The 18332-nt window shown below is 40.2% G+C and overlaps 1 protein-coding gene across 1 annotated transcript in view; it reads left to right on the top strand.

Moving 5' to 3' along the window:
* Positions 1–18332, top strand: part of LOC133990535 (phospholipid phosphatase-related protein type 4-like) — a 38595-nt gene that overhangs the window by 13694 nt on the left and 6569 nt on the right. The window contains exons 2-8 of the mRNA XM_062428878.1: positions 339–524; positions 2952–3081; positions 3250–3445; positions 9347–9404; positions 9626–9799; positions 14829–14964; positions 16405–16630. Coding sequence (XP_062284862.1) covers positions 339–524; positions 2952–3081; positions 3250–3445; positions 9347–9404; positions 9626–9799; positions 14829–14964; positions 16405–16630 — 1106 coding nt within the window. The remainder of the gene's footprint in view (positions 1–338; positions 525–2951; positions 3082–3249; positions 3446–9346; positions 9405–9625; positions 9800–14828; positions 14965–16404; positions 16631–18332) is intronic.

Raw genomic sequence — 18332 nt, forward strand, 5'->3', positions numbered from 1 at the left:
CTTCTGCCAGAAGGCAAGAGCTCGTATTGCGTCTGAAGGATGTGGGACGGGTCCGACAATAGAGTACAGACTGCTCATAGATGGACTGAAGGGGGAGCTTTTCAGTCCTCCCCATCACCTTCATAGCAGTCTGTACCAGGCGCTGCAACTTAGATTTGGACCGTGTGGAGAGATTGCCGACCCATGCGGTCATCCCATACCTGATGACACTCTCCATCACTCCCTGATATAATAAAAACACGATGTTCTGGCTGACACCAAACACCCTCAGTCTGATATGAACATTATATTTTGAACTATTTTCTAATTAATTTGTATTGTTGTTTCTTTATTTGTAGCTCCCTATCCTGGCCTCCTCTGTTGTCAGTCTTTACTTCTTGGAGCTGACGGATTTTTTCCAGCCGGTGCATTCTGGGTACAGTTGTAATGACCGCAGTCTATCTCTGCCCTACATCCTACCCAGACAGGAAGTCTGTCCACTGCCTCTGCTTTTCAGCCTGGCCTTCGCTGCTCCCACCGCAACTGTGAGTAAACCTGTGTCTTCCTCTGTGGCTAACATGCTCATTGACATGGCTGTGATTATAAATGTAGAAAGTGACACAGATTTTATTCATACTCATGCCTAGGTCTTATTGTGATGGTCCTTTACCATAAATGAACCATGTAAAAATGTTCCTCCTCTAGTGTTAAGTAGTGGGTGGTAGTGTGCTGGAGTGCATTATGTTGGATGGTGTTCCTACTATTTTGTCCACTCCATTAACATACATGAGGGGGGCAAAATATTAGAAACACTTTTCAATATAAAGCACTCAGGTACACCACCACCCACTACAACCTCAATGCTAAACATAAAGTGGAATCATCACGTTTCTGACAGTGTCAATACAAGCTTTGTAAAAGTAGAATTCATGGCAGAGCTGTTGTATTGGATTGCATTAGATTAGGGTGTACCTAATGAAGTGGCCGGTGAGAGTGTGTAGTAAATCATATGTCTATGGGAAAGCCATCCTCCCACAGCCAGAAGTGGTATCCTACTCGTTGCTGTTTTTAAAATGTGTCCATAATGCAGTGGGAGAGAAGAGCGAAGAGAGAAGTGAAAGCACTAAGCTGTTTCCATGCTACGCTAACATTTAATGTGAATAAGCCAGGCCATTGTAACCATGTTGACTAGAATTCTTCTATACTAAATCCCATTTGTTGAGTGAAGTTGCCTGGTGAAGCTCTCAGTAATGACTTTGTTTCTGTTTTCAGTTCAGTTTAAAGGCGCCATAAAGCTGAATTAATAGTCTGCTGGCCAGTTCTTCTGTTTTCACTGCTCACCCTGTTCACAAAAAGTATTTAAAGACAACCACAGATCTCAGCGTATGTCAGACATGGTTATATTGGGTTTGAACCCCAGAGCACAATTTGGCAAACATCAATTTTAAGAGATCAGATGGTTACCTTTGAAGTATAAAGCTATACAACTACACTCAATGCACTATTTCAAAGACTGCCCTTGTAGGGTTTGGGGAAGTCATGCCCACCTGACCGGAGCTTGTGTTGCTGAGGTTTGATACCAGGCATCTATTCTTTTAGGTTCTATGGTGCCAGGACTTGAAACTTTGAAGTGACTTTTGCAGAATAAGTCTTTTACTTCATTGTGTTATCCTTGACTTTCACAGTTGTGTATAATTTGATGTCCCCTTTATTGTAATGTCAAATAACTATACTAATCTTAATCCCTCTTGCATGGAGACAACTTCTTTAAAATGTTGTTATTACTGTACCTTGGCTTGTGGAAGTACACAAGATTGTCAAACTTGATTCGAGATTACCTAATGTTGAATGATGTGTCCACTGGTGACTACTTCCATTACCAACAAGGCGTCTCTACAAACACCCACCAATGAAAAAGCCAATTAGAAACCAGGTTATGTATATGGCCAAGAAACTGGGTTCCACCAGGAGAAACCTATCTGGTTCTCTGTTCCCCTTGCATAGTGCTTAATATACCAGGTTATTTAAGAAATACATCTGTAACCTGCTTGTAGAAGTGCATCTAAGTCATCTCAGTGTTTTGAACACCGGAGTAGCGCTTGAAATAAAATGGATAGTACACAGTGTCATCTGAGCAGGATTTGGCGATAGTATTGTCATAGAGGGGCCGAGACAAGAGGTAAGGTGCACAGTTTCGGACAGTCTATCTAAGATATTCGTGGTGTTGCACTCGGTTGTACTTGGAATGTCAAAAGACCAAGTGTTTGTGATTGTGTTAAGTGATCGTGATTGTCAGGTTGTTGGTTTCAGAAATGGTTTTACATTGTCTCCTTAATTTCTGACAAGGTACAAGTGTGAGGGTTTCAGATGTTGCTTGACAATGCAGCAAGTACTTTGTTTCAAGTATACTGGCGGCTTTAGCTTTGTTTAAGGCTGGTGTATACTGTTTGTCAGATGGTTGAATAACCTCAGAAACCCTCTCCCCCCCACCATCCGCCATCCACCTTTCTGATGTTGGGTTAGCGGGACTGTTTCTGACAATTCTCGCCACTTTCCGAAACTGAAAATCCAACATTCACACCCACTTTGTACCGTGATTGGCCAACTGCACAGAGGTGAGAAAGGAGCCAGGGTTTGAACTTCTCTCACTAGCTCTCTCTTCATTTTTAACACAACTATTTCTGTCATTTTTCATGTGAACGACCAAGTGCAACACTATGAATGCCTTCCAGGAGAGACTGTCTGAAAATGTGCACTGTTATCCTTGTATTTAAACCATTTCACTTCTCTCCCCCCCTCTCTAACACCATTTAATTCCATTTTTCATTCTAATAATTAACCAATACCAGAAACTAATTCCTAATTCTGTTGAAGGTCATAACAGTGGGATCATTTGTTGTATTTGAAGCATTCAGCCTATCAATGAGACATAAGTTTGAATCCATCTTTTCTTTGTCTTTCACTGTGTCTAGATTCTTATAGGAGAAGCTATTCTGTACTGCTATTTATCCAGGAGGTCAACGGCCACCCAGACTGAAGCCAACATCAACGCCGCAGGCTGTAATTTCAACTCCTACATTCGCAGGGCCGTACGCTTTATAGGTGGGAAGACACATACATCATGCCCACAGTGGATTGTTATATGCATGCTTTCAGTGACTGGAACGAACCACAGAAACATATACAAATAAAACAGGCTAGTAACGTGAGGGTCAAAAATGGTCAGGATTCTGTGTAAGGTTTTTACTGATGAGGTATTGTTTTTCACAGGCGTTCACATCTTCGGTCTGTGTGTGACGGCATTGATAACTGACATTCTCCAGCTGTCCACTGGTCAGCACACCCCCTACTGGCTGGATGTGTGCAAACCCAACTTAACCCACATTAACATGTCGACCTGTGATGAGGCTTTTATACTGGAGGATATCTGCTCCGGACAAGACATCGGTCTCATCAACGCCGGGAGGTAAAAGCTTTGTTTTACAGCGCGTGGGAGAGTGTGCGAGTGAGCTAGCGAGTGTGTCCGAGGATGTGTGTGGGAGCTTTCGAGTGTGTTTTTATGGGAATCTTTTTTTAATGTCTGGTTTTAGAACACACACATACATACACAAGCACAGGCTGTAATCTTCTTGTAGCTCACAATATGAGACTAGTTGTTGTTATGGTTACCAGTCTGCCCTCAGGACAAGCACTGAAACATGAGCTAAATAGTTAAACACTGTAGATAATGCACAACCAGTGTTTCAATGGCAACAGCAAAGGTCACAACTTGGCTTTTCTACCATTAGCAAAATAAATATATAAAGGTTATGTGTTCTACATGTGTTAGTAGAGACTTCCAAAAATAACTTTAGGATTTTAGGACTCCTACATTTTTATTTTGCACTTAAAGTAACACCTTAGTCTGTGAGAAGATCAGATGTCTCTTAGGTCACTAAAATACCTTCTCGCAGTTAGTCAGCTGCAGCAGGTATTAAGCCTTGTCATGTATTGAATAAAATACAATGATAATGGTCATTAACAAAAGATACAATAACTGTAATTACCAAGGTAAAATTAAGGAAAATAGACTCGAAGCATAAATAAGCGCCTCACGTCGGGGTTACACTGTGAGACGCAAGGTTTATTCAATCAATTCCACCAATTTAACATTGCACCGCTACAAAATTGTTAGACAGTTAAAAAAGCATTGAAATCAATGCAGCAGAACCAGAGACACCATACATTCTTTTCTCCTCCAATACCTGCCACACTGATTCAGGTGTATTATACTAATTCAGCTTCATTCAGAGATGAAAAGCAGGCTACAGAGGTCTGATAACCTCACTTCTTTCTAACTCCATACCCCAACATTTTTTCATTCTCAGAGTTGTAGTCTTCAGACCCAGCTGACACTGATTCAAGTGACAAGTTTTTACATATACAGTAGTGCTACCCAACACCTGTAAACAGACTTTGATGTGTAAAATCAAAAACCAAATGGCTCCCAAAGTGTGTGTGTGTGCGTGTGCGTGTGCGTGTGCGTGTGTGTGTGTGTGTGTGTGTGTGTGTGTGTGTGTGTGTGTGTGTCTGTGTGTGTGTATGCCAGCTGCTCCAGAAACCCAGATATTTTATCAGGAATGTTTTTCAGCAGGTGCAAATAATAGCAATCCAGTGGAGCTGCTTTTACAGCACAGCATCAGGGGTGGCCAGTAATCATGTCTCTGGAGTAACAAAAGGGTGGCATGCATGGAGACTAAAGGGTGGCTAATTTATGTATAAATGCTGATTTAATTGCAAACAGTTACATTTATCAATATTTGCTTCGAAAAATCCCCAAATGTTGTGTGTGGTTGGGAGCAGGAAAGGCTGCAAAGAAAGAAAGCTGCCTGGGAGAAAACGGAGCTGCTGCCCGCCACAGGGACAGCTAGCGGCAGGTGTCTTCATCTCTTTATTGCATTCACTTGCACTCGGACATCTGAGTTTCGCTCTTGTAAATTTCCAACCAGCTACAACTTTTCATATATATATTTTGGAATTAGATTGTCCAAAAATGGGGTGGCAGCAGTTGTGGCGTGTCATTTGTTTTTTTTTTCTCCACACTGGTAGATCCACTCCTGCATAGCGTACAGTATATTCTATATTCATATACAGTATATATACTATTAATTGTAACCGTTGTTTGCTGTCGTCACTGATTATGCTTGTGTTGAGAAGTTATGCAGATGATGCATGCATCCCTCTACTGCCGCCAGCTACACTGCAAGCTGGATTCTGCTCTCACTATTAAATGCCACTTCAACTCTGGAGACTAAAGCTTTTCACCGCTCTCTCCATCATCATCTTCAGGGATCAGCAGCTTATTTACTCACAGCTTCCATCCCCTTCCTCTGCACGTGCATGTTGTAGCTGCTAAACTTGTCTGTGGAAATTCTCAGCTATCCAGGTCATGGTTATCCAAGGAGGGTTGAATCGAGGTCAGCTGAACTTGGTAGTACATACTTGAAGAGGAAGAGGGTTTATTCAGTTCTAGAAGATCATTCGCCTGGAGGGATAGCTCAGGGCTTATGCTCTTTTCTATCCATAGTAGGAGGAATTATGTCTTATTTGGTCTTCGCTGGCGGAAGGAAAGATGGAAGGAGCCGGAGGTTGGACGAGGCCCAAAAAAAAAAAAGAGCTTGTGTGTATGTGGTGTGGTGTGGGCAGTACTGTAATAGTGCTCTGTGTATTCAGGTTCAGTTACTCGGTTATGGGAGGTTTTTTTTGTCGCTGTCCTCATGTATTTCATTGCTATCGCTTGATGTCTTTGTCTTCCGGTTTGGATGCCTGTTATGGCATGTATGTAATGATTCCTGATGCCTGTGTACCATTTTAAGTGCTTTGTTCTGCATTGTTTGCAGGCGTTGTAGCCGGTTGTGAGAAATGGTGATCCAGGGACAGAGAGGGACAGAGGCGGGGACAGAGTATTCAAAGAGTGGTCGGATGTAGGACAGGTAGACTTTGATAACTGTAGAGGATGATGTACCATGCTTTCAAAGAGAAGATGGCTCAAAACTGCACCCTGAGGGAACTCCTGCTTAATTGGGGGATGAAAGGGGGTTGAGGCGGTGGAGGCAACCTTGACTTTGATTTGGTGGTCGTTGAGAAAGCTTAAGATGATGATTGGACGCGTTTAAGGTGTTTGAGATTGGTGTCCAGTAGTCTGTGTTTGTGGGATATGTGGTATTGTAGTCCTCTTCTGCTGAGGAAAGGGTTTCTCTACTTCAGACATAAATAACCTCCTTCACTCCTCTTTCAAACCATCTGTCCTCCTTATCCTAAGTATGTGTGTACATCCTCTTCAAAGGAGTGTCCGTTGTCTTTCAATCCACCGGTTCTATCTTAAGACAGAAGCTGGTCCCCTCGAAAGACCACACGTCCAAACACAAGAAAAGCAATCTAGTGTATTAAGTCCAATGACTGTCATTTACACCTGGTCTCAAGTGACTCCAATGACTCCCACAGCTGTTGCTACAACAGTCAGGAGCACACACAAACTAAGTGGTACAGTATCAAAGACCATGATAACACAGGGTTCCAACATGCTAACTAACCATTCATACACATTCACACACCGTTGGCATAGCAACGGGAGCAATTTGGGGTTAAGCGCCTTGCCCGAGGACACATCGGCATATAGAACGGAGGAGCCGGGAATCGAACCACTCTACCTCCTGAGCCCCAGTCTAGGCACCGCGCAAACTGCACTGTAGCACTCTTTTATATTTGCAAAGCAGTGATAACTCAGTTGTTGCCTGTCTTCTGTACTGAATTACAACTTTGAAACTCTAAAACATGCCTACTGCCTCAATTAGGTTTATTAATGCACCGCTTTCCCTCTGATCTTCCGCTCATCAATAATAGATTAGACATATGCTTATGATATTTTAGCCTAAAGCTTAGGAGCTCAGGTGGCCTTGTAGCTGTTACCTTTTAAGAAATAGTTTAGCAGTGTATGGTAGTCTCTTATTGTTGCATACAGTAACAGTAACATTCAGTATCCCTCTGAACACATGTGCTGAGATATACTGAATGTATCACATCTTGGGCTACTCATGGTGCAAGATATATATTTCTAAATATCTTGATAATCCAGCAAGTAGTTTAGTAAATGCTTATGACAAAACATTGTGACAGAATATTTTGTTTATCCAAAATCTTATCTGAAAACGTGTTTATTCTCAAAGGAATTTTATTGATACTATGAACGTTTTTTCTTACGTTTGCAACATTTATTAACATTTTTGTGAACTGTGAAGCACTTTCTAACCCTGGTTAAGTACTATATAAATAATATTAACAAACTGTATATAATCTTACATTGGCCACTAACCAAGCCTCTCTGCTAGAACAAGAGAGCTTCACAGTCCACAGTTCATTTATGTAAAAAAAAATCACAACCGTGTAGCACCACAGAACAGAGTGAGCTCTATTGTTATACTGGTGCAAACCCACACAGGGGTTCTGTACTCATGTGTAGTGTCATTTGTGTTGGTCACTTGATCAAATGATGGAATACCACATGCACCAATACCAATATTGGATATCGGTCCGATACTGACTCGAAGAGCTGGATCAGGTATTGGTGACAGTGATCCAATCTGATATTGGACACCATTAGCTTAATAAATAACAGTTTGTTCAGTATATATCTATGTATTCATTTGTTATGTTTTGTTTTACAAAAGGTTGGAAATCCACAGTCTAATCAACACAATGACGCATACAGCTCATTAATTAAACACCGGTATGGGATTGGTACTCAGTATATCAGCCCAGGTATTAGATTGGGACTGAAAATGTTGGATCAGTTGCATCCCTATACCACAGCTCGGTTTGTGTATGCAGATCTCAGGGATTACCATCCAATTTTCTCACGCATTGTTACTTGAATTTGCACCCACTAAATGATCCATCATAACAAAGAAATGGAAGATGCACGTACTGTATAGAACTCACTAAAAATTGCGAGGCTTTACCAAAGCAGTGCACAATTATGTACGCCCTATACTGTGTGGAAGCCTGAATTCAACCTTGTGACACAGCAGCTGGCTTTAGTTAAAATGGTACAGGATGTTCTGTGCTTCTCCACACAGACCGTGAGCTGTTCCACACACATTCTTAGTTTGCACAGTGAAATCATCTGGAGTATAGCAGGCGTCCTGAGGATGTGCTCTCCTGAGCGAGCTCCATCCAAAATCTTTTTTTATTAACACGATTACTCCATTACTTTTTTTCTGTCTGCATAATCTAAATATATAATGTAAACAGGATTATTATGGAAAGCTTTCTTTATGCATATTTGTAAATAGATTAGACACACTGTTGCTTTTCTCTCTGTGTGTGCAGTTAGCAATAGTGACATTATTGTGCATATGTGATTATGTGTTGACATGTTCAGTATAAGAACAGTTCCTGTTAAAAGTACATTATACATTTGAGGTGCAAAATGTCTGATTTACCATATTTATGTCTGATTAAGGAGGTAATTAATGCATGCAGTGAACATCCATCACATTCAAGCCTATTTCAGTAGTTTGATGAAGTGTTTTTTGAGACATTTAGTTGCAATGTTAAAGTGTTCTTCTGCTCCAATCAGTCATTCTACATTTAGTCCTATACTGCTCTGATTAAGCCGCTCGTTACATCATCTGCATATATTTTGCATTCTGCTTCATTTGAAAGTTATTTTCCCCACACAGCAGAACTGTAAGTTACTATTTTAGAGTGAAAAGTCATTTGATAGAAAAAGCTGCAGGTGAAAAGTTGATTCATTACTGTAATAACAGCAATGTAAGGCTGGAACATGTCTGTTATAGGTTGTGTGGAAGTGCTAAAGAGGTTTGGAAAAGAGTTGTCCATTTTTCACTATCGATTTCAATACCTGGTCTTCAGTGCATGAATACACAGAAGCACCCAGACACACAATCACACATGACAGACATCCCCACATCCCACAGGTATAAACACGGCTCTTCCATGAATCAGAAGCTTCAATTCTACATGAGCAGTAGCATCAATACAAACATATTGGTATCAGCATCAGTTTTCAAAAGCCCATATCAACCTACATGTTATTGTATTACTTGAACCTATTTCTTACACAAATGAAAGCTCCAAACCTTCATTGCCTTCTCTGTTATCCTTCATGCACTCATGCACTGCATTTATTAAACACCTGCTAGTGCTGCCACACACACACACGCGCACACACACACAAACACATACACCTCCAAGTTTCTTTGAAAGTCACTCCCCTGTTGTAAATGAATATTCAGCATTGTCCTTAGCTGTCTGAACATGATAATTAGCATTAAGAACACTCTTTCTCTTTTTCTTTCTTTTATAGGAAGTCTTTCCCCTCCCAACATGCAACTCTGGCTGCCTTTGCTGCTGTCTACATCTCAGTAAGTTCACACACACACACACACACACACACACACACACACACACACACACACACACACACACACACACACACACACACACACACACACACACACACACACACTAACACATTAGGAATTGCAGATTCAAATGAACTGTGAATGAATATAACATGAGCAGAATATGTCACAGGTGTGGGTTTATGTGTTTTTTTGTATTTAAATAAATCTGTGTATTTCAGATGTACTTCAACACGGTGCTGACAGACTCGGCTAAGCTGCTAAAGCCTCTCCTGGTGTTTTCTTTCGTCATGCTGGCCATCCTGGCCGGGTTAACCAGGATCATCCAGTTCAGAAACCACCCTGTGGATGTCTACTGTGGATGGCTACTGGGAGCAGCCATCGCTGTTTATCTGGTAATGCAAGTCAAGTGTTTTGAGCAAGGGCTGTTAAAAAAAATGTCAAACTTTCCTAAACTTCTTTGTGTAGCTTGAGCTGGCAGAAAAATAATTCTAGTTATCTCTGAACACACACTTTACCAGCAGAATAAAAACTTTGAGAACGTACTAATTGACAGATGGGTCAACATAGCTACATTGTTTCCATCACCTGCTGACTTCATTGCAAAAACCACTCTGTTCTCCAACAGTCAAGGGAGATGCCCATTCATAGATTAAACAGAGGAAGAAAACCTCAGGAAAATGTACAATGCTCTCTCTACAGATGCAGCCAAGATGTTAATGCAGGCTTTGATCTTCCCCCACATGTCTTATTGTGTTACATATTGGAGAAAGGCTGGAGAACCAGTCATTACACCACTGACAACTTTAAACATTCTGGACAAATGACTTGAACTCTTCTACATTACATGACATTGTTTACTTGTGTTCAATCTCCCAATAAACTGAAGAGTTTGAGTTGATTTATAATGTACATGGTCCCTTACAAATAAATGAAAACAAGGAAATAAATGATATTAGGAATACTGTTATAAATGAGCATTGAACCTAAGTTTTTGCCTAATTAATGCAAAAGCTCATCTTGAATATCAAAACTAATAGTATCTGTCTAATGACCACTTAGAGGTAGGATCAGCTAAGTTTAAACCAAGATTTAAAAAATAAAGTAGCATTGTATGGTGCTATAATTATTATAAAGTGCAATCAGGTACCTGAAAAAAAAAAAAAAAGAAATGAAATATGAAATAATTTAAAAGGTAGCTTTAGAGCAGTGTTATATAATGAAAGATTTTCTCTGGTTCTGTCCTAAGTTGGAAAACCAGAATAGGGTGGTGGAAACCCTTTAATATGATTCATTTTAGTCCCTGTTGCTTTGCTTTGGTAATTTTTGTGTTACCTCTCAGTCATTTGTCAAATGAGTCATTTGTTGAGCTGGCACTGAGGTTTACAGCATCGTCTCCTTAAATGTCACTGTTCACATTTCATTGTTAAAGAAGAGCATGCTGACATAGAAGAATCACATTGGAATTGTCTTCAGTATTTAATCTGTTGCAGCATTTAGGATGTTACGATGTCAGGAAGGTTGGTTAAAGTTGTCCAAGCTCTTGCTCAGCTGTGATTGGAGGACGCAGAGATTAGGATCAGCTGTCTCTTTTTAGAAAATCTTGAAACTCTAGTACACTTCAAAATGCCTTATCTGTCTTATATCATGGCCGCTTACAACAGAAGGAAATGTGAATATTAAAGAATAAGTCTGGCGCTGTCTGATGCTCACAGCACTAAACTATTCTTTTACAAATGGTTCACAAATATGTAGTTTAATTTTTTTAAAGGCGCCCAGTTATCCCCTATTACAGCTGGTTACTGTAGTTTTGGAGTGCATTTATTAGGGACTATTTTCAGCAGTGGATTTATCCACATTTGGTTCTCTAATGAGTAAATCTGGCAGCAGGACGACGTGTGTAAAATATACCATTTTATATTTTTGTGCTAGGTTGCATTTTTAAAATAATAATTAAACTAGAGATAACTAATTCCGGTCATATTATATAAATGTAATATGCTCTATTGTTACTGTAGTACATGTGGTCCAGTGTAGTTTTATGGGCTGAAAGGAAACAGAAGTGAAACATAGATGAAACTGGTGGATACTCACACAGTATATTTAATACCTCCCACACACCATCACCCCCCGGCCCACACACACTCACATAGACACACCCACACGCACACATGAGCTGAACTAAAGCTATTTCATACACACACACACACACACACACGCATACACGCTGAGGCACACACATACACACCAGCACAGCCCTGTAAGATTTGTAAGGTTATAGTCCAGAATATCAATTCTACATCAGATGCTATAGAATCACCAGTTATGTTAATGCATTTTGAATTAAGGACATTGTACTGGTGGAAGTCTTGTAATTTGAATGCAAATAGAGAGTGTAAATAGATGTAGGCAAAGTATCTGTGAATAAATTAAGCTGCAAGATTTTGAATCTCCCTTTATGTGTTTCTGCATTATGTTGTTTTATAGGCAATCATTCTGCACAGTACAGGCTTCATTCAGTGATTTTAAAGTGCTTTGTTTAGCATTGCATTATCCATCATCAGAGCAGAGAATAAAATCAAAAGAAATAATCTGAGGCAGTTTGGCTGCCTCCACTTGTTCCTGTACTGCAGTGCATCAGCACTACACTGGCTCATTTGGCAGGACATCTGCTGACTACTTGACATCATAAAAACAGAAACAGTGTAAATTGCCAATTATATATTTTTTAGTCATGGCAGAAGCATGGCTCTAGGGATGGCGATGTCGGCCTTTCTGTTGGTCAGTGCACCACTGTGGTCCAGACTGTATATTGACTAATGACTACTGACTTGTCAATACAGTCTCGACGACTATTTAATGGATTGCGATGGCATTATTCTATACAGACATTCATGATGCGCAGAGGAGGAATCCCTCTGATGTAGGTGTTCATTTTATTCATGTAAAGCCTTAAAGAACTGCTAGTATGGCTGTAGACTCGAACTGACAGTAATGCAAGGAGGATTTTTTTCTTTAATTAAGTAGAAGTAATATCCCAAAATACTTCATTACAACTAAAACATAATTAAACTTAATTGCATCTAAGCAAATGAGTATTTGTGTTATCAGCAAAATATATGTACAAGTACCCCAAAACTTTACCTAAAGCAGCTTTTGCCTAACAGTGACCACTGTGGCACCAAGAGGCATTTATGGAATAATGGCAAATAGACCTGTCACAATAATTACATTATCATACAATAAGATAATTATCAGCATCATTATCCCACTCTCCAATCCCCCCCCTTGTATTATTATGCTATTATATTATCATTATATCAGTGGTATAAAATGATCTTCAAATGACAATAACATCGTTTATCGCGATTATTTCTGAGACAATATATCGTCCAATAAAAGTAGTTATTGTGAGAGACCTAAAGCATAGAGTAACAGAAGCACAAGTAGAGAATCAGTGAACTGACTCAGTAAGCTCACTATGAATGAAAAACATGGTATAAATTAAATGTGTTATTGTTAATGAAAATTACACAGCAATTTCCATTGGTAATAGGTAATTGATCAGCTTTTTGTAGTAATTTAGGTGAACTGTCTCTTAAAACGGACCAGGAGGACAGAGGTCACAGTGTATTTGGAGGAAAGAGTCCAACTCTGCAGCGATGACCGGGCCCAAGCTCCCCCGCCACTAATGAGCGAGCCTTGACGCGATGCATCTTCTAAGCCAAATGGCAACAAATATCTCCAAAATCGCACATATTTTTCAAAATGGCCGACTTCCTGTTGGAGTCAGAGTATGGGTCCAAGAGACTTTTTTGTGTGTTTTTACTCGATACATATGTGTACCGAATTTCATTTATCTATGTCAATCTGAGTCGAGGGACTCCATTTTTTAAATTTTCTAGGGGGCGCTATTGAGCCATTTTGCCTCGTGACGATATGGGTCCAAGAGACTTTTTTGTGCGTCGTTAGATGATACATATGTGTGCCAAATTTAGTTTGCGTACGTGAATCTGGAGGGAGGGGCTCAATTTTTTTAATATTCTAATATCCCTCAAATGATATCACAAAACAATGAAACTCTTGTCCATGGATATTGATAGGTTTATTAAGCTCCAGCAATGCTTAGTACAGTAAAATGTGTTTTTTCATTGTTACCACATGTTGACTTTAACAATTAGAAAGGTTGTGTCCAGTATATGAAAATGCATCCAAGCACACAACAACACCATTACTGCAAATATTGTGAGACATTACATTTAAGCAGAAAAACTGAGAACTCCCTTTAATAATAAACCTAACAGGTCAGGAACATTTATTTGCAAATTGTGGCTTTGGTTGCCACAATTATCAGCCTGATTATCAGGCTGTCCCATGTGTGGAGGAATCCTATTTAACTTAGCTCCTTTTTTCCATCATGGAGTGGTTTTGTGGCTTCCTCTTATTTGCCATGAAGATGCGTTTGGGTTGCGAGTGAGCGAGGGACAGCCTGATAGTGGGTGTTTGACGCCAAAAATGTGAAAGTTGGCTGTAGCTGCAAAACCCATTAGTGTGTTGAATGTAGCCAAGGGGAGTTGTATTATTTATGGATTTAACTTTTTATTTTCAAGAGGTGTTATTTCTTCTCTCAAAAATAACATATTCTCTCTTTGAGTACAGCTTTATATCATTGGTATTTGGGAACATGTTCTTGAGTTTAGGTTGAAACAATAAAAAGCAATGTTAGAGAAAGCTACCGTGTCTGTTGGCCCCTTTTCCACATCTTACTGCTCAGAATCAACAGGGGGACAATAATTATGGGGGGGGGGTAAATAACACAGCTGGCTGTAGGAGAGAATCATTGCCTGTATGCATGTGTAGAGAACTATAGAGCATCTGTTTTTGGAGCCAAAAACAACAAAGCGCACGCTACTTGAATGACGCATTTTTGCAAGATGTAAGCTCTTGTTTTGCAAATGGCCTTCACTTGTTCACCAGTTTGTTGTTTTGCCTTGTGGGATCATTTGAGTCTCAGTGGAGAATTCAGCCCACAAAATGCCAGAGCCACAAATCTGTCATGATTTTTGAAAAATAAAATACTAAATGTGCTTTATCCTTTAAGGTATAAACTACCTGGCCCAGACCTCATCTGTTATTCTGATACAGAACTGTCAGTTCAAACTAGGTCATAGTTACCTGATTTTGCTGACAACCAGGAAAGTGTTTGTCCTTAATGATTTGCTCTGTACTGTTGGTAATAATTATCTTGTTGCATAAGCTCTTCTTGCAGTGAAACAAATCCAGTTTTGAATAATTCTGTAGTAAAAAAGCTTTGATGTTGGCTTGAGTATCTGCCAAACTCAGTTCTGTACTTATGTCTTTGGCTCATGCTCCTCTATGGCTCACTGTGTATGTGTGTGTGTATGTGTGTGTGTTTGTGTGCAGGGTGTGTATGCGGTGGGGAATTTCCAGCCCAGTGAAGATCGGTCCAGAAGTCGACCGCCTCCCCCTACACTGAGAGAACCCCCCCTGTCTTCTCTCCCCAATGTCAGCCAGTCAGCAATCAGCAACAGCCACCAAGGTAAAGTCATGGCTGCCAGGTGTTTGAATCACAGATCACATCACTCGATGTGTCAGCTGCTAGAATGCATTTTCATCATGCTGAAATGCTGCATGCATAAGCTTGTTAAGATATAACCAGTAAAAAAAAAAAAACATTTGTACTTTAATGTGGTGCTCGTGCTTCTGCATTGACACTGTGCAATGACTTTGAGCAAGGTGAAATGCCTGTTGTTGCTTATATAAATCTGAAAAAAGAGACCGAGGCATAACATGACTGCTCTTTGACCACCTCATTAGAATTATAATAGAGTTTTTAGATCACTCATTCTGACTTAAAAATTGATTCACAACATTTTAAGTGTGTTTCAAAACAACAGTCAGGTCCTAAAATGAACACTGAAACCTGTTTTTCTTGCTGTAATCATTCCTCCTGTTCATACTGACCAGTAGAAGATCCCTTCATAATGTACTTACAATGGAAGTGATGGAGGACTAAATCCACAGTCCTCCTCCTGTGTAAACATGTATTTAAAAGTTGATCTGAAGCTAATATGAAGCTTCAGTCGTCCAAATGAGTCAAATCTTCATCTTCTATGTTACAGAGTTTTTAGTGGCAAAGTTCCTCTTTTTGTTACTATACTTCCACCACAGCTCAACAGGGAAACACAAAGAGGGAATTTGATGCTAAAAAGACTGTAAATGTGTCAGATATCACTTGATATGACTAACTCACACTGATGAAGCTGCCACATAATTGTAAACTGTAACATTGCTAATTGTAACGTGCTAACATTTGTGATAGTGGAAGACTATGTTGCTTGCCAGATCTGGTTTGTGTTGATGTACCGCCTCAGTTAAATTAAACTAAATTACACCAAAATTAGGTTCGCCAGTTTTTGATATGGCACCCAGACCAGATGTGAGACTGTTAATGATGCAGGTGTAGGTGAGTACCAGGAACAATTACATCAGGCACTTGATATCAGCACAGTGAGTTATAATGAAAGGCATATTTGTTATAGAAGCATTTATAGGGACTATTTAAACCAACACCCAGATTTTTGTTTTAATTTGTAGTCTCCATACCTAAAGTGGAATGGACTCTAATGACATCTTCAGGGTTATTTTGTCAGACTTGACAATGCTCACATAACAAAATTGTTTTCACTGGATGAGTAGTGCTGCATACAACCAGTAAACTGATTATGATATGTAAGATTAGAGGATTAGGATTAGTTCACTTGAAACTGAATACACCATATCTGTATAGAGAATGAAACCCACACACTGAATATAAGCAATGAATGTGACATGGACCCTTTGTTGTTTCCACAAACGAGCACTCTTAACATTTTTAGTTTAATTATGTGATTTTTCTTTTTTTTAATGACCAAAATCATCCCCCAGTTTTTTTGACTTGACTTCAGCAATTTGACCTCTCCATGCTGTCCTCTCATAGGCCACCACAACCTGGCTCCCAGCCAACCAGAGCCCATCATCACAAGGACCTCATCCCACACCTTATCCCCCAACCCCGAGCCGATCCTCACACGAAGCTCCTCTTACCGAGAGCAATCTCTGAGCAATCTGAAGAGAGCCAGTGCCGAGGTGGAGGTGATAAGTCCATCCAGTCCCCTAGGCAACCGTGACAATATGATGACCTTCAGCAGCAGCACACTGCCGAGGTAACTGTTTTGAATTCATCTTTAATCCACAGGTTTGGTATGGGAGAGAAAAAAGGTTGTCCAACTTTTATTACCAATAACACATCAGCTGTGTTCAAAACAACATATCCATTGAAAGTTCTGGATTCTGATTGGATGGAATGTATAACCAGACACTAAAATAACGTTAGTAGTGGGGAAGCTGCTACTGTGCATCATGTCTACCCCGAATCGCGTGTACTGTGTTCCCTGGAGTGTTTGTTGTGCTTGTGCTCAGAGGTCATCGCTATATATCTGCAAGATGCAATTAAGGACATGACCAGTGGGGGCAGTATCAGAAAGTGAGGTCAGCAGGAGACTCAGATCAGCAAGAGAAACTCTTTTCCACAACTGCCCACATTGTGTGTGTGTGTGTGTGTGTGTGTGTGTGTGTGTGTGTGTGTGTGTGTGTGTGTGTGTGTGTGTGTGTGTGTGTGTGTGTGTGTGTGTGTGTGTGTGTGTGTGTGTGAGAGACAGAGTTGGTTTAACATCCAAGTGATTAAATCTGGTCTGATCTGACGTTATTGATGCTCCACCTTTTGATTGGTGCTTTGCAATTGACCCTATTGCTCTAATTTGGAGATAGAAGCCTTCTTAGTTGTACATGACACTTGTTTGAACCATCTGCATAGTTCACCATACAGATTTTGGCCCCTGCTTTGTTCATGTCATATAAAACTCAAACTGTAAACCGCCATTATAAAATGCAAAGTAATTGGAACACACTGCTGCAGGTAATAAGCTGATCCAGTTTACTGCAGCGATGGCAATTTAAGATTGGACCATGACTACTGTTGCATGATAGCATTAATAAGGTTCATTTTCTGGGAAATGGGAGCAGATTTTTGACAGAAATCCAGTTTACACGATGCAGCCAGAGGTTGAATCATTCCAATTCAGAAGTCAGAAAACTAATTTTAGCCACGTTAGCCATTGAATGCAACACCAGTTGACACATTGCGTTGTATTTTGCACATACAAACAGCGTAGAAACATGTCCACAGATAGAAGTTGGACAGTGCTGTGTGTACGACTGATTTAACGAAACACAAATAAGACAGAAATGCTAATAAACAGTTTATTACTACAACTTTCACACTGTCGATTCGCGGGGGCAGCCATCTTGGAGCCATCTTTCCGAGTCGGAAATCTGACTTCAGGGGGCATTCCAGTTGAAATTTCTGACCGAGAACTTGGAAATTCCGACTTCCGAGTACAACTGGAATGCATTACAAATGTAGTAACAGATCCAATAGTAGCCATGGGGTCAGGTTAGCCTCCGGAACACAGGAAGACAGGAGAGTTTTCAGTCTGAGTCTCAAATCATACCTTTTTGTTGTTGGTACAACTAATATTAAAATTTGCCAAAGCTTTTCCTTACAGCTCTTCAGATAGAAGCCACTACCAGCTGCACATTTAAGTAATCCTCTTTAAGGACCCTTGGCAGAACATTCATTGTAGCTTTGGCTATGGCTAAGTAGCATTGGGTTAGCTGGAGCTGGAGGCACAAGATGATTTAACAGAAGTGGTCCATTTAAAAAATGAAAGTTTTTCGTGAATGATCTGTGGACATTTGGAAGCTGTATCTCCCTAAAGGAGTAGGAGGGGAAGGTCTGGTACTTGAGGGTATGGGCGGGGAGAAAATGCTAACTGATGATGATGATGATGATGATGATGATGATGA

This window comes from Scomber scombrus, chromosome 11, assembly GCF_963691925.1.
Source record: "Scomber scombrus chromosome 11, fScoSco1.1, whole genome shotgun sequence".
In the NCBI taxonomy this organism is placed as follows: Eukaryota; Metazoa; Chordata; class Actinopteri; order Scombriformes; family Scombridae; genus Scomber; species Scomber scombrus.